The 25,768-nt window shown below is 39.5% G+C and overlaps 3 protein-coding genes and 1 long non-coding RNA gene across 19 annotated transcripts in view; 2 read left to right on the top strand and 2 right to left on the bottom strand.

Moving 5' to 3' along the window:
* Positions 1-310: 310 nt before the first annotated feature.
* On the bottom strand, positions 311-774 carry LOC121989632. Its single transcript, XR_006114293.1, has 2 exons — positions 637-774; positions 311-522 (listed from the first exon to the last, which is right to left on the bottom strand). It is a non-coding gene; the product is annotated as an uncharacterized LOC121989632 (long non-coding RNA).
* On the top strand, positions 400-14,569 carry LOC121989631 (ABC transporter B family member 25-like). 6 transcript variants are annotated; one of them, XM_042543779.1, is made up of 19 exons: positions 496-537; positions 666-754; positions 2,722-2,797; positions 4,459-4,509; positions 4,607-4,642; positions 4,713-4,787; positions 7,838-7,962; positions 8,207-8,306; positions 8,397-8,568; positions 9,282-9,400; positions 10,272-10,382; positions 10,475-10,619; positions 11,593-11,725; positions 11,814-11,889; positions 12,717-12,782; positions 12,912-13,019; positions 13,536-13,643; positions 13,722-13,919; positions 14,084-14,569. In XM_042543779.1, exons 3-19 carry the CDS (start codon positions 2,735-2,737, stop codon positions 14,324-14,326), a joined length of 1,929 nt encoding a protein of 642 aa, XP_042399713.1. In that variant the 5' UTR covers positions 496-537; positions 666-754; positions 2,722-2,734; the 3' UTR covers positions 14,327-14,569. The 6 variants fall into 6 exon arrangements, with proteins under 6 accessions (XP_042399716.1, XP_042399713.1, XP_042399712.1 ...); XM_042543782.1 differs by lacking the exon at positions 666-754 and having other exon boundaries at positions 400-537; XM_042543778.1 differs by lacking the exon at positions 496-537 and having other exon boundaries at positions 583-754.
* A 954-nt stretch (positions 14,570-15,523) lies between these two features.
* On the bottom strand, positions 15,524-17,638 carry LOC121989634. Its single transcript, XM_042543798.1, has one exon. The coding sequence runs from the start codon at positions 17,636-17,638 to the stop codon at positions 15,653-15,655; it is 1,986 nt and encodes a 661-aa protein (XP_042399732.1). The 3' UTR covers positions 15,524-15,652.
* The window catches only part of LOC121989633, a 55,251-nt gene continuing 47,051 nt past the window's right edge, over positions 17,569-25,768 (top strand). For 3 of the 11 annotated variants that reach the window (XM_042543794.1, XM_042543792.1, XM_042543795.1), the window contains exons 1-5: positions 17,686-17,919; positions 18,017-18,437; positions 19,540-21,248; positions 21,338-21,419; positions 21,557-21,623. In XM_042543794.1, coding sequence (XP_042399728.1) covers positions 19,919-21,248; positions 21,338-21,419; positions 21,557-21,623 — 1,479 coding nt within the window. In that variant the 5' untranslated portion in view covers positions 17,686-17,919; positions 18,017-18,437; positions 19,540-19,918. Of the gene's footprint in view, positions 17,920-17,995; positions 18,438-19,539; positions 21,249-21,337; positions 21,420-21,556; positions 21,624-22,317; positions 22,504-22,594; positions 22,730-25,768 lie in introns of those variants that run through there. The other 8 variants (XM_042543797.1, XM_042543788.1, XM_042543787.1 and 5 more) reach the window with 8 other exon arrangements.

Consider the following 25,768-nt stretch of genomic DNA (forward strand, 5'->3'; position numbering starts at 1 on the left):
TATTTATTTTAATGGGTTGAATTTAATTTATTGGATTAACTTTTAACCTAATAAGTTAATCTATATCCATTAATCCAATAAATTTAATGATGTTATATTTGACTTTGAAGACTAACATTAATGCTCTGTTTACTCGGAAGGACGGATGAGTAAGAGAAAGGAAAGTTTTCCGTAAGAAAAGTTTTTTACTGTTTACTTCATAGAAGAAGATGGATTATTCATCCTTTCTCTTGTTTACCTCTTCTAAAATAATGGGCAGACGGTTGACGAAACCATCCGTGGATCCATTTTGAGACATTTTTTCATCCCCTTAAAATCGGACGGAAAGAAGTCATCCGTCCTTCGCTGCAACCCTGCCTCAGCTCCATTAGCTACCTCTGTCATCTAACAAACCACCATCCCCGTTTCTTCCCTTTCTTCAACCTCGCAAGCACGAGCAGCACGAGCTTGGCAGATTGCGAGGTGGCTCTAGGAGATTTCTTCAGCTTCTTCCACCGTTGTTTTTCCACCGCTTTGTGTTTTCTGGAGACGAGAAAGGTTAGTCTGATTCACTCCAAATCTTGCTAAAAGAATAAGATCACAGATCAAAAATTGCACACAGAAAGCGAGTGCTCTTTTTGTGGATTCTCGACTCACTATGCTTTATTATGCCGATATTTGTGGAGTCGTCGTGCTCCACCAGACGAGACTCCGAAGCCTCCGCGCTCCACCAGACGAGACTCTCATGGTGTGCACCCGATTCTACTCCATCAAGGTCTTCCTTATCTCTTTGTTCTATTTTTTTTTTCTTGAGTTCGAGGTTTGCTGTATTTGGGAGCGAGCGAGCTGCAGCATTTGTTCATTGTGCCCCTCCTTCCTACCGTTTCCTTCTCTTTCTCTCTTTCTTCCGAAAGATGCTTTTCTCTTCTCTTCTGTTCTTTTTCTGTTCTCTTCCTTCCCTATAAGGATTTTTTCCCTTCGATGATTCCTTTCCTCCCTCAATCCACGCCTCCGAGTAAACAGAGCATAATAGTCGTACCTTGATGTCGCATGGGCCACCTCACTCAGCCATCGCGCAGAGCCACCACACCTAGCCGTCGCACGGAGCCATTCCACCTTGTTGTTGTACAGGGTCGTCGCACTCTATTGTCGAGGGGGGCGTCACACCTTGTCGTTGCATGGGCTTGTCACACTTGGTCGTCATGCGCGTCAACCTCATCTAAGGCCACCACATCCATCGCCTTGAGTCGTTGATCGTAATTGCTCATGCCCATCGTCCGCAGTCGCTATTTGTGATCCTACGAGGCCATTATCCATGGTCACTCATGCGAAGCCCAATCACGTTGAGAGAAATTAAAATGCACAGTTAAAAGAGGGGAAATTGCTTTCCGTCGGATTTGGAGAGATGAAAAAAAATTAATCCAGAAATATATTCTTTATTCGGTCAGTCCGTTGAGTAAACACACACGCACACAAAAAAAAAGAAAATTAATTTATTTTTTAAACAAAATAAAAAAAATCTATCTTTTTAGAAATTTTATTTTCGTATCGGGCAACGTCTCTAAAACATATCCGAACTCCCTATTAAGTTTGATGTTGATTTCCCAACAATTAATTCTCAAGACAGTGACTTCAAACACCACGCCATTCATTTCTTGTTGGATTTCCCTGAACCGAGTCAAGCTTGGACACTGCGTGACTAACGATGGCTCCATTTCAACGGCTCAAAATGATTTGTCGACGCTATCCCAAGTCACATGCACGGCCTGCACTTTTTTGTTTTTGTCTTAATTTGCTCGCAAACCAACACGAACAATGCCTATCGTAGAACATTATAATATTGCCTGACCCAGGCTGACTCATATCCAACGTAGTAGTTAAGATGGAAAATCAAAAAACTTTAACTTCATATGACTGTTCAATGACAAGGCGACCTAAAACCTACTTTGCACTTACTGAAACGCCTTTTTTTTTTCTTGACATATTTTTAAAGTAAACATATTTCCTTCCCACCACCGCTTGCCAATGCACAGTGTAATAAGATGGCACTAAGCGAATTAAGTGAGTTTGTTATTCAAAAGTGTTCATCGATTTATTAAAATTGTATATATTGAATGAATATAATTAAATTTGGATAAAAATAAAAAAAGCGTCTTTATTTTTAGGGTAGCCGTACAGGATGAGTACAGGGTTGAGATTGGACGAACAGTGGCTATGTGTTCATCAGATCAGATCAGATCAGATCACGTGTAAATTGGATTTCTAGGACCATCCGTGACTGAGGGAATAAACTAATTTCCCACTTGTTCTGTTCTGGCAAAAGTCCAATTGGCCTCTCGAGTGTGCGCTTTCGAACTTTGGGTGGTTACACTTTGTTAATTTCGTTCGTTAAATAAACCTGCGTCGTCGCCTTCCTCTCCAAGTTTTTTAAGTCTTTATATGTAGACATTGCTTTGCTCCGCAAGGTTTTCTCGCTCTCGATCCATTTTTCTTTCCCCCTTCTTCTCTTCTGCTGCCCCTTCCAGTTCGGGGGTTCTTCGCGGAGTCCGAGACGGGCTCTGTGGCTGCCTGTTGATCGGCAATCAGGGTGGTGAGTGAGATTGCTTTGGTTTGGGGCGATTTTGTTCAGAAACTGAACTGCATCGGGGTTTTCTTAAGGTCAATCTGTTCGACTGATACTTCCATTATCGTGGCTCTCTGACGATGCTTCGGAGACTAAATGTGCAATCTGATTTGAGACAGGGTGGAGGGCGCGATGGGGAAGAATCCTAGGACAATCACGGTACCGAGCCACAAGCGGCCGCTGCTTGATCGCGAGGTATCATCTTCTCTTCCTGTATAGCATGGCTCATTTTCGTTTCAGGTTTTTGGAGCTGTTTCATATGGGTTTTGAGTGTCTTTTTTTATTTGCGTGTCTGTGTGTATTTTTTTTGCTTTGTGCAGTGTTCCTACATTCAAATTGGAGTTTCGATCTCCTATGGGTAGGAAAAAAGGGTTTCCTTGACTATGAATGCCGTTTGTTTGGATGATATGCCTAAACCCTACTCGTACAGAACCCTCGGTTTCAGAATATTATTAAGAAGCGCCCTTTTCCAAAATTTACCGTTATTATTATTTATTTTAAAATAAAGAAACTGACAACTTTACCAGGTGTAACTAGCTCAGAACTCAACAAGTGCAATCTAGTATAAAGTGAGAATGACAGATATCGATCTCAGTGAGTGTAATTTTGTATAAAGTGAGGGGTGCACTCTATCAGCACTTGAATCACTTTTTACTTCCGTAAGCTCAACTTAGTGCCAAAACTCAATAAGTCTAATTTAGCATAAAACGAGTGATAGACTTGGTTTTATGTTATTATTTCACTTTCCTGGTTTTTCCAATAGAATAAAATGAGTGATACCCATTTACATTCAGGTAATCATTCACTTTCTTGAGTGTATAACTCAATGAAATTTTTTAATTTGTTTACTTTATGAATGAAAATTGAGAAGTGTAATACCTTAGGAAACTCAGATCATAGTTCATCTCTATAAAGAGAGAGAATCGTTGGTACCTTTTAATTCCTTTGGTAAATTTTTAAAACATACCCTCCAAATATCTTCATTAAGTTGGCCAATGATTAAAATATTAAATTACAAACTTGAGCTATGGCTGAAAGTCCAGAAGCATTTTAAAATTTTGTTTAGCATTTATTTCATGGTATGAAAGACCTTGAACTATCATTGTTTATTTTCACATGCCACATTCGCACTATCCTATCCAATTTTGTAACAAGCTTCAATTATAAGACAATGATTTTAAGAGAAAATTACGTTTTTAGTCCTGTAACTTACACTTTTTTCAATTTTAGTCCTGTTATGAGTCAATTTATATTTTTAATCCTTTAACTTGTAATATTTTCCAATTTCAGTCCTTTTTCTTCTAAAATTGAAAATTTTCAACGGAAAATGATGAGTTGTAAATTGAATTTGGGGATTTTGATTTTTTATGACCCATGTGCTTTTTATATTCGAACCACAAACTAGACATTTTCCGTTGAAAAATTTTAATTTTGGAGGAAAAATGACTGAAATTGGAAAATATTACAAGTTAAAGGACTAAAAATGTAAATTGACTCATAACAGGACTAAAATTGAAAGAAGTGTAAGTTACAGGACTAAAAACGTAATTTTCTCTGATTTTAATAAGTTGCAAATTCTTTAACCGTGACTGTTCCACAAAATGGAGAAGAATCTGCAGATTCACTAGCAATGACTTGGACATTCAAGTGCTTTGTTATAGTAATGTTAGAAGTGCAGTCCTTTTGTAGCTTGTCATTTGATTGAAAATTGAAATAAACTTATACTTCTTGTTCATATTCTAAGTCTGGTGAGCTACTACTGGTTCATCTAGATGCCATTTAGAAAAAATAATTGACATCTTGACATTTAGTTTCTTTTCCCTAGACTAAACTAATGCCACTTGTTGAAATTTTAGGATTCCTCTAGTCGTGCTTTGTCAGATCTTGAACATGGTGATGCAATTCAGGTGATTAGGATTCTTACTATTGTTTATTTTACTATTTACCATGTTAGTCATTTCTTTTTCATGAATGTTACTAACACTGGTACTCTGTTCACATCAGCCAGCAAATGTCACCTTCTGTAGAATTTTAAAGTTGGTAAGCAATGCGTCAGTCATTCAAATTAGTTTAAAAGATGCAAGTGTGTTGACTCTCTTTTCACTTGTAGGCAAAGCCTGATGCAGGGAAACTTGTTCTTGCAACATTAGCATTATTAATAGCTTCCACCACAAGTATTCTAATTGTATGTACTCGTTGACCTTTTCTAATAGAAGATGTTTGCTAACTATGCTATATATGTACCTAAACTTATTGAAAAGAACAATGGCAAAATCATGCAATCCACTTTTTGTTTAGAAAGTATAGTTTTTCATTCACTAGTCTTTTTTATTTAATTTATTATTTTAGAAAAAAAATTACATTGTATGGAATGCCCTTGGCGACATGCTCAGGGCAAAAGAAAAAAAAATAGGAAGAAACAAAATTTTCAAGCAATTTCATGAATGCTACCCATGAAACATGATTGCTAATTGTTTTTTTTTTCAAGTAGATATTGTTTTTATCACACTATTTAATTCTTTACAAAATTAGTGTATTATACACCAAGATCCATATTCATATAAAATATGTACTTGAGTGTAAACAAATAGTTCTTAAGCAGGAGCTATCTTATTATATTTGCATTATTTGAACCTTGTTCTTCAATGCATCATTATCACTAATCAGTCCCAATCAAGGTTAGTGTTGCTCCATGCAGGAGCTTCAGTCTCTAGTTAGTACCGTAACATGCCAACACTTTTACACACTTTAAGCATTCTGAGATCAACTTAAATGAGTTCTAATCCCATAATATTTCCACTTCCCTTTTTTACCTCATGTATAAGCGTATAACAATTAAAAAATCAATTAAATTAAAGTATTAGAACAGAAAAATAGAGTAATGTAGCAACTATCTTGACAAGGACTATAACTTCTTAATAACAAAATGAGTGTCAACATTGCATGAGACAATTGGTTCTTGCAACATTGTACTAAGATTGATCCTATAATTTTTCAGATCCGTGTTAAATAATCACCAAGAAATTTGGTATTAGAATTAATTTCTCCTTATATTTATAAATAGTTCATCAATCTTGGCGCAATAGTAAAGTTGTTGGCTTGTGACCTAGAGGTTACGGATTCGAGTCTTGGAAATAGTCTCTTGCAAAGAATGTTGCGTTCAATAGATCCCTCCCGGGACCTCGCATGGTGGGAGTTTCGTACACCAGGCTGCCCTTTTATTCATAAATAGTTCATCACTATGAGTTGGACTTGAATTGACTCTATTATAACTAAGATATAGATACATCTTGATTTCTACGACTCTCGTGACACTCCTCTTTCCTACTATTGATAGTCCTGTGGTTCATCTGCTCTTCCCCTCCAGGGGCGTAGCTAGGATTTTCAACTAGGAGGGGCAATTTTTAAAAATTCTAAATATCAGTGTAGATCCATTTTCACCTTCTAAAAGCCTAAATTTATAATTTAAGAGCTAAAAATGAACTTAAATTCAAAAATTTTGACTATTACCCTTGGTTCTAGTTGAAACAACGATCTGTCGATCCCCAAAGCTTATCTATGATTCAAAGTCGAAAAATCATTTGTGATCTCGCTTCCTCATAATATTTAGCATTCTACATTTGACATTCATTGCGATCTAAATAATCATCCTAACTAGCAACCTAATAACATAAAGTTTATATTTTTCAACTCTCCTTCAATTAATGAAACATAAAAGAAGAAATAAATAACTTATCATTGCTTTTGAGAAAAATTCAGAAGAGAAGATAGGGAGGAAGAAGAAAAGAGGAGAGCTTTACCTTCTTCGTTAGCAACCTAGACTAGTTTCGGTGAGCTTGACAACGACACAAAGAGAGCAAGGCAAGGCAAAACATGGATATTCTTGCGGTGTCAACAAAACCCTAAAAAGCATGAGAAGAGGAAGAAGATGCATGGGCTAAGGGTTGCTCTTGTTGTTGGAAGAGGGAAGTAACTGATGTTGCGTTTCTTGCTTGCTGGAGAAGAGAAAGGAGAAGAAAAGAGAGCTCTTGTGCTTGAGAAGAGGTGAGGAAAAAATTATAGGTTTACTACCGTTGGAGAAGAGAAGGGGAAGAAGCAAATGGGGAAGAAGAGGAAGAGAAAAATAAAAGAGAGGGATGGGTGAAGGGGTGGCATACAGTATGGCGGAGCTGCAATGTGCGTAGGGAGAAAAGGGAGAGAGAAAGTTGAAATAGAATGTTTCCTCAAAAATATCCTAATTCGTTTTAAATCGATTGAACCCATTTAAACCTTAAACTTGGTTTAGCCATAACTTGACCAAATCAACTCCAAATCAATTCCGGTTTGAACCAACATAATCCTTATCTCCACACTCACTCTTTGGATTTAGTTCAAACCCGATTTAATTTTGATTTAACATCGGTAAAGTTGTTGCCTTGGCGCAACGGTAAAGTTGTTGTTTTGTGACCAAAAGGTCATAGGTTCGAATCCTAGAAACAACCTCTTGCAAAAAAAAATATGGTAAGGCTGCGTACAATGGATCCTTCCCCGGGACTTCGCATAGCGGGAGCTTCGTGCACCGGACTGTCCTTTTATCCTCACTTCGTGTCCTATGATTTAGTTCATCCGTTTATTATTATATATTTTATTTTTAAAATTCAATACTTAATATTTCAAGTTGCGATATTTTCTCGTAAAAGTGGTACCAATGGATAGCTTAGGTCGTGGACTTTCCAAATATGTGATCAATTTCTGGCAATGAATGGTGATGAATTGACCGATCAAAATGATGGCGAGGGCTTTCAAATATATAGTATTATTTTTTTTTAACAAATTATGTGAGAGGGGGCAGTTGCACCCCCTCTTCTCCACGTGGCTACGCCACTGTTCCCCTCCCATGTCTTTTAGCATTTAATCTCCTTCTCCTGATTGAAGGATGAAATACGAAAAAGAGTCATGGCACTGAAACCCTAGCTTGGTATGAAACTTTAAACCCTTGATTCCATCTACATGTGTTATGGGTCACCTTGGCAAGCTCAATATTAGAGTGCTAGAAGAAATCTTATGATTCAGAAACATCCACCGTCATAACTGTTATCTTGGATCCTAATATGATGGAACTGACTAATGGTATATTCATTGATTTTTTTACCAAAATTAAATTTTTGGTACTATAAACTTGATATCTATTTTTGTCAAAAAGAAAGTTTATAAGCTCCATATTATACTTTACTGGTTATTCTTTTGATGTTGCAGCCAAAGTTTGGTGGGAAGATAATTGACATTGTTTCAAGAGAGGTTCAAGAGCCTGGTCAGAAATCTGAAGCTTTAGATGCTGTTAAAAATACCGTAGTAGATATTATGCTGATAGTTATCATAGGGTATGTCTATTTTTATCTTAACACTTGTTTTTCTTGTGATTAATTTGGATTTGGTTTTAATAGAATTTTTTAGATGATTCCTTGAGTGATTTCCCATTATATTGTTTATATTTTGCATTTTTATATTTACAACCACTTTCTATGATGTGGTTTTTGTTTGATCTTTAATAAATATTAAATAATGAACATGTTGGAAAAATACAATAGATTTTGAAGTATTATTACCTATGGTCTGATCTTTCAGTTCAATATGTGCGGCCTTGCGAGCATGGTTGTTTTACTCTGCCAGTGAGAGAGTGGTTGCTCGTCTAAGAAAAGATTTGTTTGCTCATCTTGTAAACCAAGTGAGTTAAAGATGCTTATTTATATCTTGTTTGATACTACAACGGACAAATAGATTTTGTTTATTAATGTTTAAGATATATTTTTGTTAGGAAATTGCATTTTATGACGTAACTCGCACTGGAGAGTTGCTAAGCAGATTATCCGAAGATACACAAATTATAAAAAATGCGGCAACAACAAATTTGTCAGAGGCTTTGCGTAACATTACCACCACACTTGTTGGTCTTGGTTTTATGTTTTCCACATCATGGAAATTGACATGTGAGTTCTGAATATTCTTGAGAAACATGAATTGCTAGTTTTTAATAATGTATTGGATCCATACATCTTATCTTATCAATAGCAGCTTTCTATTTTTTAAATATTTTCTGGAATTATGGCATGTTATTAATGAGATACATCTTTCTCATCATTAGATCAAAACTCAAAAATAATGTTGAACTTGGATAACATGCATGAATATACAACATATACCTTGACATGAACTCCATGCTTGGAAGGTGAAAAAAAGATAATAGTGATGACCATCAAACTTTGAACTGTTAAATGATAAAATTACCTATGTTAACAAAGTTGTGTGCAGAGAGTCAACTAGAAAACCACAAATGCTTGCTATGTTTGTTTTCTTATGCATGTTTCTTCGATGTCTTTTGATGTTTCTAGATCCAGGAGCATAAACAATGAGTTGTTTTGAACTCAACCAATATGATATATTTTAGTATCTTACGATAAGTAATGTAGTTTCTGGAAAGTCACAACTGTGTAGGGAGCTTGTGCTGATAAACATTTTCATCTTTGTACTTCCTAGTATTCACCATTGTTCAAGCAATGTGAATTTTGTCAGTAAACAGAGATTTTTCTATGTCATGTTATTTCTGTTGGCTTCTGAAATTGTTATGAGACTTATTTGTAGTACGGTAATCTTGCAATTGATTGCATGAATGTATAATGTTAGTGGAATCTTCTTGGAACAGTGTTGGCACTTGTTGTAGTTCCAGCTATCTATATTGCTGTGCGGAAGTTTGGGCGCTATCTACGTGAACTTTCCCACCAGACTCAAGCTGCAGCAGCTGTTGCAGCCTCAATTGCAGAGGTTTATTAGATCAAAGTTTACCTTATTGTTATATGTTTAGACGTAGTTAATTAAAATAATGTTTCAGAAACCCTTCATCTCAAATTATGATGATGTATTCGGTGTTATTAACCTAGTTAATTCTGTTACTTATTATCTTATCATGTATTATCAATAATCTAGGATAATATGAAACATAAAATGTGTTATTCTTAAGAGTACTTCTTAGATGGAATTATTCTATTGTATTTTTATTATTTTTTATTTTTTCCCTGCTGATACTGATTTCACTTATCATTCCGATCTAAATGATGGGGGCGGGGCGTATAATGATGGAAAACCACTGAGAAGAACTGATGATTGACATGTGGATGAGAATGTGAGAAGAGACTAATAGGGATTTGAAGGACAACGAAGAATTACAGATGCACTAGTGTAGGCTTGCCCACATCTGCGGGTATACTATGTTTATGGTTCGGATCATGAATATTGATAATTTAGCTCTGGTGACAATTTGACTCAGCCCATTGCCTTCAGGTAGTAAACAATGAGTCAGGTTGTGATTTCTGCTACCATGATTTATGTTTGATCCATCATTTCCTTAGTGACGTTGAATACTTTGACAAATCTTTTTGGTAATATTTTGGAATAATATTAGAGATTTTCATTGTTGTGCAAATTATGCAAAATATGATGTTGAAGTATTTTTGGTATTAGCTGGTATGTTCTTATCTAGTAGAAAAGGTTCATATTTTGCTTCTGTAATTCTGTTTCAATATTGTAGAGTTTAATTGATTAATTTTAATATGATTTGGCAGAATTTTATCTTTTTTGTCAGACTATATTTTCTTCTACACTTGCCTTGACAAATAATAAAAAAATGATAATCCAGGAATCTTTTGGAGCCATACGCACTGTGAGGTCCTTTGCTCAAGAAGCCTATGAGATATCACGCTATTCAGAAAAAGTAGATGAAACATTGAAGCTTGGACTCAAGCAAGCTGTAGGATCTTCTGCTTTGATTTATTTTTTAATATAACAAAAAAAAAAAAACAAAAACTATATGTTGACCAATGAACATTTCATACCTTCTAGAAAGTTGTTGGTCTCTTTTCTGGAGGGCTGAATGCAGCATCAACGCTATCTGTTGTGGTTGTAGTGATATATGGAGCTAATCTAACCATAAATGGATCAATGACAACAGGAGATCTCACATCTTTCATCCTTTATAGTCTTACAGGTACTCTGTCAAAGTCTTACTTGTATTTCTTTTTTCTCCAACTTTTTAAAAAATCCGAAGGCAATTCCTTCACCTCAGCCACAGCCAGATTTATTTAATCAAGGATTTTCCTTGTGGAAACCAATTTCTAAGCAAGATTGGATGTTATCAACTGTCAAGGTTGATATATGCTGTATTAGTGATTAGCAGCTGGACCGGTACCATCCCTGTGTAGATGTTTGTTATGAGGAATGGGGGTGGATAATAATAGCCTAATATTCAGTGATGATATGGTGGACGTGGTTGAAATAGTTGTGGTGCGATGAGTATGGTAGCAAATGTGATTTTGGGGTGCTTGTTTTATTCACTTTATTTTTCGCTCTTCTAGTTCTATTTTTCTCTAAAAGCCATATTAGGTACCTTTTACTCCTTGGAGAAGTCAAGTAATCAATAAGCTCATGGGGTAAGGTTCACTTCAGCTTGATCAAGTGTCAGAACTCAGAAGTGTGACTTTTTAAGTTCCACCTTGAAACAGAAAGGCTTGAACTTATATTCCCAAATCCAAATATAATTTTCTGGTCCTATCGTCCACCGGTTCTCAACATTTGGTTTTTATAGTCACATTCCTCTCATTGCCAAATTTATTGTTCAGCATTTTGGTAATCTAATTCATGAGTTCCACCAAGCCATGTAAGCAGTTTTATAACTTGAGGGAACAAGAAAACTTTTACCAACGCAAACCTCAAGCTTCCCTTGCGCAACACAATCCATGTGGCTAAATTGATTCTTATTACATATTAGCTATTGAGACGAATCCAACTCTACTCAAGATCAACAGAGAAGGAAAGTTGCCTAGCTAGAGGAGTAGTAGGGGATTTTATATCTTAAATAACAATATGGCTGGCTAGAATACTCACCTTTTTACTTAACCTTGCAGGCTAGCTGACATCCTTTGATAATCAAAAGCTGATTGTCTTCTCCATTCTTGATGCAGTTGGTTCATCCGTGTCAGCCTTGTCAGGATTATATACCACAGCAATGAAAGCTACTGGTGCAAGCAAAAGGGTTTTTCAGCTTTTGGACCGTGTCTCCTCCATGCCAAAATCAGGGGATGTATGCCCTGTCAGGTCGATTATAGTATCCAGAACCTGTGTTATGCTGAAAGCAAGTTTGAAAGTTGAGTATTCTCATATAATATTATTCCTGATTGGTTAGTGAGCAAGATGGAGATGTTGAGATAGATGATGTCTGGTTTGCTTATCCTTCTCGCCCTACTCACATGGTGCTTAAGGTATGATCTAGTACATTTAAGTGAGTCTAAATTTAGTCTTAATGTGCACTCAGGTTCACCTAGGAAATAATTTGATTCATCTTTTAAAGATCTCAGCATATGCTTGTTATAAGTATCTAATTTTCTGTTTATTCTTTTTTCTGTATAACGTGGATTGCCACAAGGAAGAAGTGTGTTTAAACCTAAATGAAAAAGAATTTGTTTCTATTTATTATCAACAAACTTTTCCTTTAGAGAGTGCATATAAAGCTTTGCAGAAAAAGTTTTTACTGGCGGCTTTATCAAATATAAGAAACTCCATTTCACAACCTTTTCAATTTTCTTGCATTCAAAAGGTCACCTGGAAAATGATGATTAATATATGCTAACTACTAATCAGTGAATAGAATTTGTAAGTTAAGTTGCTACATGCGCAAATATTAATTGCTTGTAACTGTACGCAGACATATATCCCATGTTTTTGTTAAATTCTAAAATCTTTGATGAATAATCCACGGGCATTTTGAGACTTTGAAATGATTTTATCTTCCAAAAATGTATAAAATTGTTGTAGTGGACTATTTGTTGGCTGATGTGAAGATCAGAAGATAGCGCAAATCTATGATTCAGTGCAATGACTTTAAAATATAAGCATGCTCGTAGTTTCCTAACTTAGATGGACATGGTTAAGAATTTTAGTAATGAAATATTTTTGAACTTAGTTATTTTATGTTATTTTTTCTTGGAATATGCTATTCATCTGAATAATGGGCTGTATACCTACAAAAAGTCATTAAAAACCTGGAAAGATCAGTAGAATGGCTAATTTAAATAATTTTCTCATCCAGGGTATTACATTAAAGTTGAAGCCTGGATCAAAGGTTGCACTTGTTGGGCCAAGCGGTGGTGGAAAAGTAATTTATAGATAATTTCGTACTTAATGTCATTATATTAGTTTGACCATGTCATTTGATGGATCTTTTGCAGCATTTCTTTCATCAATCATGCAACATCAGTACTGATGGATATTATTCCTGGTGCAGACTACAATAGCGAATTTAATTGAAAGGTTTTATGATCCTCTTATGGGAAAAATCCTACTTAATGGTGTTCAACTACCTGATATATCACATCGTTATCTTCACAGACAGGTAATTTTTTTGGAAATTAGCTTGACTGCTTGAGTATATCTTCTGATATTGTAAATACACAAGTATCTCAATGAATCACATTCTAGCGAATAAGACACCCCTTTCAACTATCTATGCATTATAGCAGTTAGGTTGTGACTATTTTCTACTTGATTTCTAGGAGTTACATGGTTCAATAACAATTTCTTGAACTATATTGCATAACTTTTTATCTTGAGATAGGGTATTATTTTTTATTTTTCTTTTAGACCATGCAACAGAGATCTCACAAATAATAAGCTAGGAATCTGTGACAACCTTATTCAAATGCAGCAGTCATATGAACTTGTCTGCATCCAGCATACAGCATCAGGACCGAAATAAAAGCTAGTATTAACCAGTGAAGTTTTTCATGAGATTATAGTTTACATTGTGACAAAAAGAATAGAAAGAGAAGTTCACGAACAAAATATTTCATTGATATTGCATTGATCATTATTTCTAGTGTGTCTTTCACCAGTAATTACAAAATTGCAGGTTAGCATAGTTAGTCAAGAGCCTGTTCTCTTCAATTGCTCTATTGAAGAAAATATTGCTTACGGATTTGATGGAAAAGCCACTGTCAGTGAAATTGAAAATGCTGCTGTAAGTTTTTACATTCTTGTCCAATTATTTAGTTAAACTGTTGAATTTTTCTGATTGAAGCTTCCTACAATATGGCAGAAAATGGCAAATGCTCACGAGTTTATATCCAACTTTCCTGACAAATATAAGACACTGGTTGGTGAACGAGGCATAAGACTATCCGGCGGCCAGAAACAGAGAGTAGCCATTGCGAGAGCCTTACTGATGAATCCACGAGTTCTTCTGTTGGATGAGGCCACAAGTGCTTTGGATGCTGAGAGTGAATATTTAGTGCAGGTACATATCAACTGCACTATCTGTCTTTTGTCTTTTTCAAACAAATCTTAATAAACTAGTGGTTATTCTAGAATATAACTTGACAGTGAAAACTTGGCTTATGTTTATCAATTTTACTCAGAGTCATTTATGTTTTAGTAACGCGACTCATTGAAATGGTGCAGGATGCAATGGATTCCCTGATGAAAGGAAGGACTGTTCTTGTGATAGCTCACAGGCTTTCTACAGTCAAGAGCGCAGACACAGTTGCCGTAATCTCCGATGGCCAGATAGCTGAGAGAGGTACCCATGATGATCTTCTCAGCAAGGATGGTATTTACACTGCACTCGTGAAGAGGCAATTGCAAGGATCCAAATCTGACACAGCGGAAGAGACAGGCGCAAAACTTAATGGAGTTGAGGTATGATTCATCTCACTTGGATCCCGGCAATGTGAAAGAGTGTGCACTGCTGTGGATGCATTGTTGTCAATTTTTATGAATAAGTCGTGTCAATGTGTGCTTTTGAAGATGTCTACGATGTCAAGTTATCACTTGGCATTTCTAGAGGTTGGACCTCGCAGTTTTAATGCTTTTGCATTGTAACTGGACTGCAACTTTAACAATGCGTGTGTTCTCACCATCCGCAACAACTTAATCCTTTCAATCTCACCGTTCTTGGGTATGCCATGATGAAGCAATATAGACTGAACTAGCACTCTACAAAGGGGCAGAAATCGGATGTCGTTGATATTTTGAACTTTTCATGATAATGTAATTGCACATTTTCTAATTTATTTAGTAATGTTTCGATTTGTTGTCATAGGAGCTAAAATTATCTTTGAGACAAATGCCTCATGCCAAACCGCTCTCTTAGTTCAAGGCCTTTGCTTGCCGGAGTTCGAGGCGGTACTGGAATTCCTCTTTTCCTCTCCTTCTGGATCATCCAAAAACAATCTTTGCCCTTGATCGAGGTCAAGAAACGGGTTGACTTAGGAAAATAACACGGCTGAGTATTTCCAATCGGCTGAATATCAGTCTGGTCAGACTTCTGTTAGGTTGGGCTTCGGTAGGTCTGGCTTCGACAGCTCATGCTTCTTGGTAGGTTGGCTCTCTAGATGTCGAGTACCACTGAGACCGTAGGTCTTTGAATTGAAAATACAAAGATGTTAGAAAAAGGGGCAAAAGGCCAACCTTGGCAAGACTCTTCCGACATAAATCAATCCTTCCAGAGACTGGTAGGAGAACGAAAGACGAACGAATAGCAAAAGAATGAAAAGTTGTCTAATGCTTGCCTCGATGTCTATCATCTGTTACTTTTAAATAGAGAGTGAAGGCTCTGGTTTCCAAATAACAAAAATCTTTCCTCTTCGACAAGACGTGCTGATCGATGCTTCAATAATCATCGAGTCAAATCAGAGTTTAAAAAAATGGGGACGAATCAAATTAGGATGCGACTCAGACAGACTTAACTCGAGCTTCGGATGAACTTGACTTGAGCTCTTCCAGTGATGTCCAACTTGACTCGATCTCGGTTTGACTTGAGTTCTTCCCTGTATTAAATTTTAAGTTGGACGATGCCACATGATCCCTACCACCTCCGCTACTTAAGCATGCAAACAACACTCAATTAACAGTGTACTTTAGTATTAAAATAACAGAAAACTGACAGCGTGAATGTGACAGAGATGTTACACTTATTGTTACATGAGATGTATATTTGAAAACTTAGAAACTGCATAATTAAGCCAAAACTTAGATATCACAAGTTATCCATAGCGGTTCATCGAACTGGCCGCGAAGCTTCTCCCCGGCCTCGTCATCTTGCCCTAGCAGCGAGAGGGAACCCAAGTCGGGAAGAGGCCCGCCCAACGGGCCCCACGCCGGCGTTCCGTTCTCGTAGCCGTTAAATGTCAGCCTCGTTAGGCCGCTCCCGTCGAGCCGGCAGATGTGCAGGTCCCCGTAGGGCTGGAAGTGGTTCGGCATCGACACCGGCTCCGCTGTCACGGCGCTCAGGTTGGCAGTGAACACCAGCCACTGCGAGTCCGGGCTGAAGCACACGTGGTTGATCCTCTCTCTCGCCGCCTCCGCCGACCCCTCCGGCCCGGCCACGTACACGCGGCGCAGCCCCGTGCCGTCCGGCCGCACCAGGTAGATGCCGAACGCGTCCGTGTTGGAGGGGTCGTGCCGGTTCGAGGAGAACGCGATCAGCTCGCCGTCCGGCGACCACGCCGGCATCGTGTCAATCCATTCGCCTTCGGTCAGTCGCCGGGCGCCTCCCGCGCCGTACTCCCCTTCGACCGCGTCCACGATGTAGAGATTCTTGTGGCCGGACCGCCCCGAGCGAAACACGAGGTGGCGCCCGTCGGGAGAACAGGCCGCGAAGGAGTTGTTGCCGGCGTCCGCGCGTGTCAGCACCTTCACTTCTGTTTTCACCTCCCCTGCCGGCGATTCGTCATCAAGATCGGCGGGGTCGAAGGTGATCCGGGCGATCTGGACTGTCGCCTTGGCGGAGTGGAAGATAGGACCGAGGGATGTGTAGATGACTCCCTTTTCCGTCGGGCTCCACGCCGTGTAGAACGCCGACGGCTCCTTCAAGAGCGTCCAACGCTTGAAGCCATCGGATCGGACGACGAGCAAGCCCGGCCAGGTGAGGAAGTCGCCGTTCATGGCGATGAATTTGCCGTTAGGGGAGAAGGCCGGGAAGGAACCGTGGAGGCGGAGCATCCGAATCCCATTCACGGGGGAGCGCACCGGTTGGAGATGGGGCACCACCGAGTCGCCTCCGGAGGACTCACCGCGGAAGCGGTGGAATCCTAGGAAACCCGACTCCGGCGAGAAAAAGGGATTGTAATGGTGGAGATTAGGGTTTATCCGTTCTGTGATGGGGTAGAATTTCTCGGATTCCAGATCGAATAGTTCGATATGGCGATAAATTGTGCCTTTCTTTCGCGTCGCCACGGCGATTCGCTTTCCGTCGTGCGCCGCTGCGGGGGTGAATGCGTGAACCCCCGGAGGGGTGATACGACGGGCAGCGTCAGGGCCACCGGCATTCTCGAGCTCCGCCGTGATATCTGCCCTGTAGATACTCCACCAACCGTCCTCAGCCTTCCGATGGAAGAACAACGTGGATTCTCCGGCCCACGTCGGCCATCCACCGTGGTCACAGATGACGAAGCGGCGTGAGGGGTCCGAGGGTCTGAACACGACGATCTCTGTGGCGAGCTCGTGGAAGTCACCTTTCCAGGAAGCAGAGCCGTAGGAGGCGACAGCGACAAGCTCACCGGAAAGCGAAATAGCAGGGCTCATGTCGGCGAAGCCGGTCGGCGTGAGCCGGAATCGCTCGCCCGTGTCGATCCCCGTCGAGTACACCGCGGACCAGCTCTTGAACGGCTCCGAGGGGCGCTCGTGCGCCGAGACGAAGAAAACCCGTCCATTTCTCACCGTCGGGCGGTCATGGAATAGGCTGTCGGAGATGCCAGCTAGCAACTCTGGCGCGTGGTCTGCCGAATCGGAACGGTATATTCGGGCCGACCCGCTCCGCTCGGAGACAAAGGCGACGGCGTCGCCCTCGTCGATGAACTGACCGTTGAAATTGACGGATCGGCCGTCGGTGTGCCGTCGATCAGTTAGGTGTTCGGCGGCGGCGTCGAGGTTGGATGGAACCGGGACGGAGAAGACGTCGAAACCGTACTGGGGCAATCCGACGGTGCTAAAGGCGATGCTACCTTGGGGCTCCATATAATTCGGGGAGATCCAACGGCTGAAAGCAATACAAGCTTGTGCAGCGAACCGAATAAGCCTGGGGAAGCGGTCAGTGGGAGAGGTCATTATAAAGCTGCTAGGATGGTCTTTGTTTTGAACGGGGACGGCGTGGGTCCCACATGCTCTATCTTACTTTACTAAAATTTTATCTTAATTAGTTTATGTTTCCAATTTCGAGCAGGTTTCGGATTTGGTAGCTCGCCTTCGGGATGACGTGTCGAGTGGTTCCCGGGCTGCATCTTTATCCAAAAACTAAGGTGCATGCCGTAACAGAATTTGCTATACACAAGCAAGTATTTGATTCCTTACACACTATCCATTCACACACATCAGTGCCGCACATCGTATGAACAGGATCAGAGGGGAACACTTCGTATGAACAGATCAGTCAGGGGAATCTAAGTGCGGAGAATCGAATCGGATCGGATTCTATCACAAAGCCCGTATCCGCACGAGGTCCATGTCTGGCGTCATCACTAAGTGGGTATCCACACGTGGCTGCATTGGGGAAGCGGGAACACGTTAACTTACAGCGTGGCGGAGGAGCAGATTAAGGCTGGCAAAAAGAAGGAAGAACGCCCGATGGAAGCTACGGGTAGTGTCATTCGGAAGAGGAAAAGGGTGAGCGAGAAGCGAAAACCCCTCGCCTCAGAGTCGGAGATCGATTCCCTGTCATCTCAAGTGGATCGCTGGGATCTCACGTCTCTTACTTTGACGCTTCCGTGCGCTTGCGACTGGTTCTTCGTCGTTTCTAGCAATTGGGGTGCTGATTCAGGTACGTTGACCTCCGTTTTCTGGTTCTTACGTTTACATTTCTCGCTTCGGGTGTGCTAATATTCCGTTTTATTGCTGTGTTTTACTTGTCGGGAATCTGGAGAATGAGCGAAATTGGTGCAGATTTGAATCTTTTGTCGTCTTGTCATGATGGGTGTCTTAAATTTGTTGCATCGCTAAGCTTCGCAGGTGAATCGACATCAATCAAGAGCTTAATTGAGGATGGAAGATTCAATTGTATGTAGATACGGTAGAATAAAATGTAAGAACTAAGAAGTTGAAAGTGGAAGTTTGTATTATGCTAGTCTAGAGTTATGGTTGAGATGGATCAATGTTTAAATTATAAAGACTGGAAGGTAGCGGAAATCATTAATTTCTTATCGTGTTGGCTTAATGATTAGAGTTATCTTATAGTGGAGAAATATTGAACCTTCTAAACATCAAGGAGGATGTGAGGTAAGAGGGTGAATGTGTTCGTTGGCATAGAAAAATAAGAATGATTATACAGGCGAACAAGGTATACTTTAATTTCCACTTTTGGTTGCTTAAGTAGTTTCAAAAGAGCTCGAGTTTGCTATGCTTCTTTCAAAAGTATTCCTACTAATATAGACTAGTTTGAAATTAAACCTTGTATGATGTGTTTATGCTAATGATTCTTTTTCACCATCTTGGTTGCGTAAAGATTTCACCCATATTTTATTGTATACTCGAGCATTATTCTGCCATTGACTCTGCAAGACGTTTCAGTTTGTATGTCTACCTAGATTATATAGATGTGCATATCAAAAATTCATGTTTCCCAGGAAGAACTTTTTTATGCATCATACATCTTCCTTTTTGTTTGACCTGTTTTATATTGTTATTATCGATCTCATCTTCTTAGACGCATTCAGAAAAATCTGATTGCATAGGTCAAAGTTCTGTAGATAAATATGTGACAACTGGCTTAGGTAGTCCATGTTATCGTGATTACTTTCTTATATTCTCTATGAAATTTATATTGCTGTCTATGTCCACATCTCTGCTCCTTCCAGTGCACCATTTACTCATGGAGCTTTTTTAAATTCTTCGGTAGTAATGGTAGTTTTGTCTATTTGTATTAGGTTGTGGGTGATATTCACGGAAGTCAAAGATAAGGCATATGAGTCGTCAAAGAAAGGATTTACTGTGCTGAATGATAATGTTTTTGGGAATTTAAGTGCAGATTGAGGAATTGATCCGTCCAGGGAGAAATCTATAATATTACTATCTCAGGAGAATTAAAAGATTACACCACCCTATTTGATGAAAGCTTGAAACTGTGACTTTCCCTGGTGATTTATGATATTTTCCAAAGAGTAAATTCAGCTATGATCCATAGCGCATTACATAAGCTGGAGCATCAAGTCGGTGATGGGACCTCCAAAAAGGCAGTTTGAAGGTGGGTACCTTAATGCGGTGTCAGTTTCCAATAAGGGAGTTTGAATACTGAATATTGTTGATATGGATCCAAAGAAAAGTGGGAACTGTGTTAGTAAAGATGATTCAGCAAGGACAAATATTGATGAATCATTGGCTAATGTTGATCCAATCTTAGTGACTGACTATAATAAAATATCGGAACAGGCAAATGATAGAGCTGATCAAACAAGTGGTATAGCTGGTCAGGGTATTTCCATCTTCACTATGTTGAAAGACACCAGATCAAAAGGTGATAGGACCAACAAAATTGGAGGGAAGAATGACTCATCAGTTATCAATTGTTCTACTTATTTGTTTGGGGCTTCTGAAATTGTCCCAACCATCACTCATGCCAATGAGGCATCATTTCATAACCTTCGAGTGTCACCTGTCCCAGAAGACAATAATGATGCGGCTTATATCCAAGCTTATTCTAGGATGGAGGGAATGCTTCCACTAGAAATTTTACCACACAACCCGAGAGATGGCTCACTAAGTATTGACACCATAGGAATCAATGCCAAATTTGAAGATTGTGATTCCCACGCTGGGGTTGCTCTAGCTTTACACACTAAAACCAACTTATCCCCAGAGATGTCTTCAAACTCATACAAGCTGGAAGTTACCAGTCCTATCAAGGGTGACAAGAATGTGGAAGTAGAAAGAGTAAGCGGTTGCACACTTGAAATTCAAGAAATCTTCTCAGGTGCGACTTGTATCTCTCAGTCAGTTTCTGTGCCTGTTGAGTCTTTTGATCCTATTAGGCTATACGTATCAGATAAGGAAGCAGCTGGCAACAGTGTAGTTGCAGAGCAGACTGTGGACAACTCTGGTGTGGCACGTCAATATGAGGTTGACTCTTTAGAAGCCAGCCTAAAGTCCCTTCAGTTTGGCCTGGAGGAAGGAAGAAGTGTGCCTCCATCACCAATTACACGGGGGTTAATACAAGAACTAGCTTCTCCAAATTTACTCATGAAGCAACATAATCGGTTGGATTCACATAATGAAGAATGTGCTAATTTCTTATTTGGATTAGAGAACAAGTCTAGTAATGATTCATCCGGGAACACTTTTAAAAAGACATCTACCTTAGGCACTGAAGATGAATCAGAATCTGCGAAATCAAATATTGATAATAAATACAAACACTTTAACAAGGAGGAGAAACTACTTGCTTCTTCATCTAAAAGACGTATCATGTCTTATATGACCAAGGACCAGGTCGCAAGTTCAAATTTTGCGCCACCTTATACAGGATATTTTTTGAGATTTTCAAGAAAAAAGTTAATTGTTCTTGATCTGAATGGGTTACTAGCTGATATCAATCGGGGTAATGCTCGTACCGCACATAAGAGAGTTGGAGGGAAATCAGGTGCCTATTTTCTTATCTTTGATTATTATTGTGACTATGTTTTGGAAATTGCAACTACTGATGGATATTTTGTTTGCACTTTGTATCAGTTTTCAAAAGGCCCTTTTGTGATAATTTTCTTAAGTTTTGTTTCGAGAGATTTAATGTAGGTGTCTGGTCTTCGAGGGGAAGGTGCATCATTTATTGTTTTTCTTTTTTCAACTTTTCTTTTGTTTAGGTTGTAATAGTTGTAGGTGATCATTGATTGAGATGCCAATAATTTTTCTTCATGACACTAGGAGAATTTATCTTCGTTTTATCATTGACAGAAACAATATGGATCCTGTAGTTGACTATCTCATGGGAGATTTGAAACATAAACTGTTATTTTGTTGGGTAAGGGATCTCATATCTTTCTTCTCTTGAGAAATTTAAAATTTTGTCTAAGCATGCTTTTAATCTTGTGATATGATTTTCTATGAACTAGAGCCAATCAATTTATTTAATAATGTATTTGAAGTCCTCTTCTTTCTTAACGAAAGTAATGCCATCTTTTTAAATATGGTAAATGTTTTTTTTTAAAATTGTATTAACTTAAAGATTCATTGACATAGATAATATGTCTTTTAACATGTTTCAATAGTTGAAGTTTGAGAAGTTATGACTTTGACAATATTTAGATTAGCATGATAAAATGATGGTGAACATAAAAGAAAATATTGAAGTTGGCATAGAACTAGAAAAATAAACTATTTCTAGCCCTTTCAATGCTTTGATGGATTTGTTAGTGTATTATGGAGTTGACCTTGATTGCAAGGCCTTCTACCAATCTTGATTTTTATTCAGCCAAAGTTAAAGATATGCACAATCCTTGCTTGGCTGTTACTTACTGTTAGGTCATCTTATCCATCCAACTTTTATCATTAAGACTCTTTAATTATTTTAGATCGACTCTTTTGCAATGGTCACTTGACATTGTTAGTTTCTATGCACTCTATACTTCCTAAGGACATGATGATTACCTCAAAAAAAATTATTTCATGTCCAGAGACTAAATTTCTGAAGGCAGTTTTCTCTGTGTTTCATTTAGGACCAATCAAAATGCACTCATACGGGCCGTGGGACCTTAGACAACATTCATAAACCACTTTTTCTCAAGGAACTAAACAAATTATGGAACAAAGATGAACCTGACCTTCCATGGGAAAAGGGAGAATACTCTGCATCTAACACATTGCTTATAGATGATTCTCCTTACAAAGCTATTTGCAATCCTGTAACTATGCCTTCTTTTCCCTTTGATTGCTCTTCTCTCTCTTAAATTTTATTTTGCAAATTATGGATTGTCATAACTTCATTTTCTGCAGCCTCACACTGCCATTTTCCCAGATCCATATAGGCATCCACCATGGATGACCATAATGAGTTTCTTGGGAAGAATTTTAAAGCATACCTTATGAGGTCTCAGTTCTCTACACTCTCTCCAACTGAATGAAGACCGTTTAGGAGTTCCTTGAACCTCCCATGTAGAGAACTTACCGTTTCTTCCTCCTTCATTGTGAAATTTTAGAGTTGGTTTATCAAGAGATCTCTCTTTGCAATTCTTGAATTCTTGGTGCCTTCATTTAGCTCAATGAGCTTGTCCCATAAATCCTTGGCACTCTTGAAAGGCCCAACCTTGTTGAGTTGTTCCGAGCTTAATCCACATTGAAGAGTCACAATCGCCTTTGCATTTGCTTGAGCCTTCATTTTTTGTTCAACAGTCCACCTTGATGATTCAAGCATTCTTCCATTTTCGGTTGGCGCCTTGAATCCCTCTGTGATTGAGAACCACATGTCAATCTCGGTCATAAGATAGTATTCCATGCGGCTCTTCCAATATGCGAAATTACTGCCTTCATAGAATGGTGGTCGTGAAGTACTATGTCCCTCCTTCAAAGACATATTGTAGCTCTTTTAACTTGTACTTTCTTGGCGATGAATCCTCAAAAGCAAATCAATGCTCTGATACCACTTGTTAGGATCGGTTGAGCTAGAGGGGGGGGGGGGGGGGGGGGGAATGGCTCACTTCGTTTTCTTGATCGACTTGATTTTGCGCAGCGGAAACTCGAAGGCAATGCTAACTCGGATATTTACTTGGTATCCACCTCCCTAAAGAGGTGACTAGTCCAAGGATCCACACCACTCACACTCTTCCACTATCAAAAACCTCCTTCTCGGAATCACACCGAAGGTAGAGAAACCTTACACGGTTACAACTCTCCCTCTCAAAAGTAAAGGATCACACTCACCAAAATGAAGAAGAAAAGAAAGATTACAGGCTTTAGAAAGACTTCTTCTTCGCTGAGTGAGATTTGAGAAAGTAGCGAGAGGGAGATTCTAAACTTGAGCACCTTTTGAAGATCTTGAGCACTTGAGAGAGTTGAGACATTGGAGAGCAATGGAATAGTATTTCTTTGTTTTCTTGTTTCTTTTCTTTTTCTTCCATGCCTTTAAACGTTGAGAAAACTAGTTGTTTCTCACGTAACCGTCGCCGTGAATCGATCGGAGTCATATTTGGATCGATTCATAAGTATCCGTTGGAAACCATCGCGTCACGATCAACGGCTTGGATTGCTTCACTTGAGTTTGAATCGATCGGTGCAGTTCTTGAATCGATTCAGACCTCTGCTCATGAAATCGTAGCTCTGTGAATCGATCACCCGATCGATTGAGTAACCTCAATCGATCGGCTGATCGATCCAGGAGAAATCTGTGCTTCGCATAAAGGCTTCCTGGATCGATCGCTCGATCGATTGGATTGCCCCAATCGATCGGCTGATCGATCCAGAAGCATTCTGTGCATCGCATAGAAGCTTCCTGGATCGATCGCTCAATCGATTGGATTACCCCCAATCGATCGGCTGATCGATCCAGAAGCATTCTGTGCTTCGCACAGAAGCTTCCTGGATCGATCGCTCGATCGATTGGTTTTCCCCAATCGATTGGCTGATCGATCCAGAAGCACTCTGTGCTTCGCGCAGAACCTTCCCAATCGATCGGTCGATCGAATGACTTCCTTCCAATCGATCGACTGATCGATCCAGAGGCATTCTGCCTCACAGCCGTGTCTAAATCGATTTTCCAATCGATTTATGATACGTGAGGAATCATGCATCCAGCTTTGTGACCTGCAGGAACTTCTCTTGCCAAGAATCCGGTCCTCGACCTTCTTGGACTTCTCTTTCCTTGCATCCGGTCTTCTGACCTGCAAGGATTCTTTTGCCAAGAATTTGGTCCTCGACCTTCTTGGACTTCTCTTGTCTTGCATCCGGTCTTCTGACCTGCATCCGGTCTTCTGACCTGCAAGAACTTCTCCTGCAAACTCACACTGTATGTTAGATCCAACGTATTAACCTAAACTTAAATAATTGTCAACACATTGAAACTTCCAGGGTATGATTGCACCAACATCTAGGACCTAGGGTTACCTCCCCCTAGGGTTTTCCATAACCTAGGGTTACCACCCCCTAGGACCTAGGGTTACCTCCCCTAGGGTTTTCCATAACCTAGGGTTATTTAAAGAACTAGGGCGCTAAACACGTGAAAGTTCAACGGAAAACATCTAGGCTATGTTTGGTAGGGTGTAATCTACCTTGTAATGTAATTAGGATTACATTACAAAGTTGATTATTTTGTTTGGTTTAATTTTAAATTTGTAATGTAATGTAATATAGATTACAAAAGGAAGTGAAGTTTTGTAATCTGAATTACAAAATAAATACTATGTAATCTGATTACATTACGAAGTCATCATTTAACCAAAATTTAAGTGTCGAATATACCCCTAGTCCACCGCGGTCGCTGCTCGCCGCCGGCGACTACCGCCGGCAACGACCACCGCCGCCCACCCCCGCCAACCACCTCTGGTCGCCACCGCCGACGGTTGTCGTTGTCGCCGGTTGCCGGCGATAGTCAGCGGTTGCCGATGGCGGCGGCCGGCGGAGGAGGCTAACGGCGACCGGCGAAGGAGGCTAACGGCGACGACCACTGGTTGCTGCAAGCTCCGGTAGAGGTGCGGCGGTCGTCGGTAGAGGTCGCAGGATATTTTTGTCATTTAATAATATTACGAATTACATTGCTTATAAAAAATAATAGACATCAAACAAAAGAATGTAATCACCCTTGTAATCAACGATTACATACATTACATTACCAAACGTAGTAATGTAATCAAGATTACATTACATTACATTACAAATTTGATTACATTACAAATTACATTACATTACACTCAACCAAACGTAGCCCTAATTCCTTATCAAAGGGATCTATGCGAAGGGAAGAATAAACAACCTATACTAAGTTTCATGATAGTTATACCTTTGATGTGTGCCCTTCGTAATCCCGACAGCAACATTTCTTTGGATGTAGATCTCAGCGCGATCAAGTGTTCATGCCTCTACGGTATCCACACGAGCATGTTCCGTTCATCTCATGAACTCTCGATCTAGAGAAGAACCAACTTTGTGGTGCTAGCCACACAAGGTGATTTGGCCATG

Source organism: Zingiber officinale, chromosome 6B, assembly GCF_018446385.1.
Source record: "Zingiber officinale cultivar Zhangliang chromosome 6B, Zo_v1.1, whole genome shotgun sequence".
Classification (NCBI taxonomy): domain Eukaryota; kingdom Viridiplantae; phylum Streptophyta; class Magnoliopsida; order Zingiberales; family Zingiberaceae; genus Zingiber; species Zingiber officinale.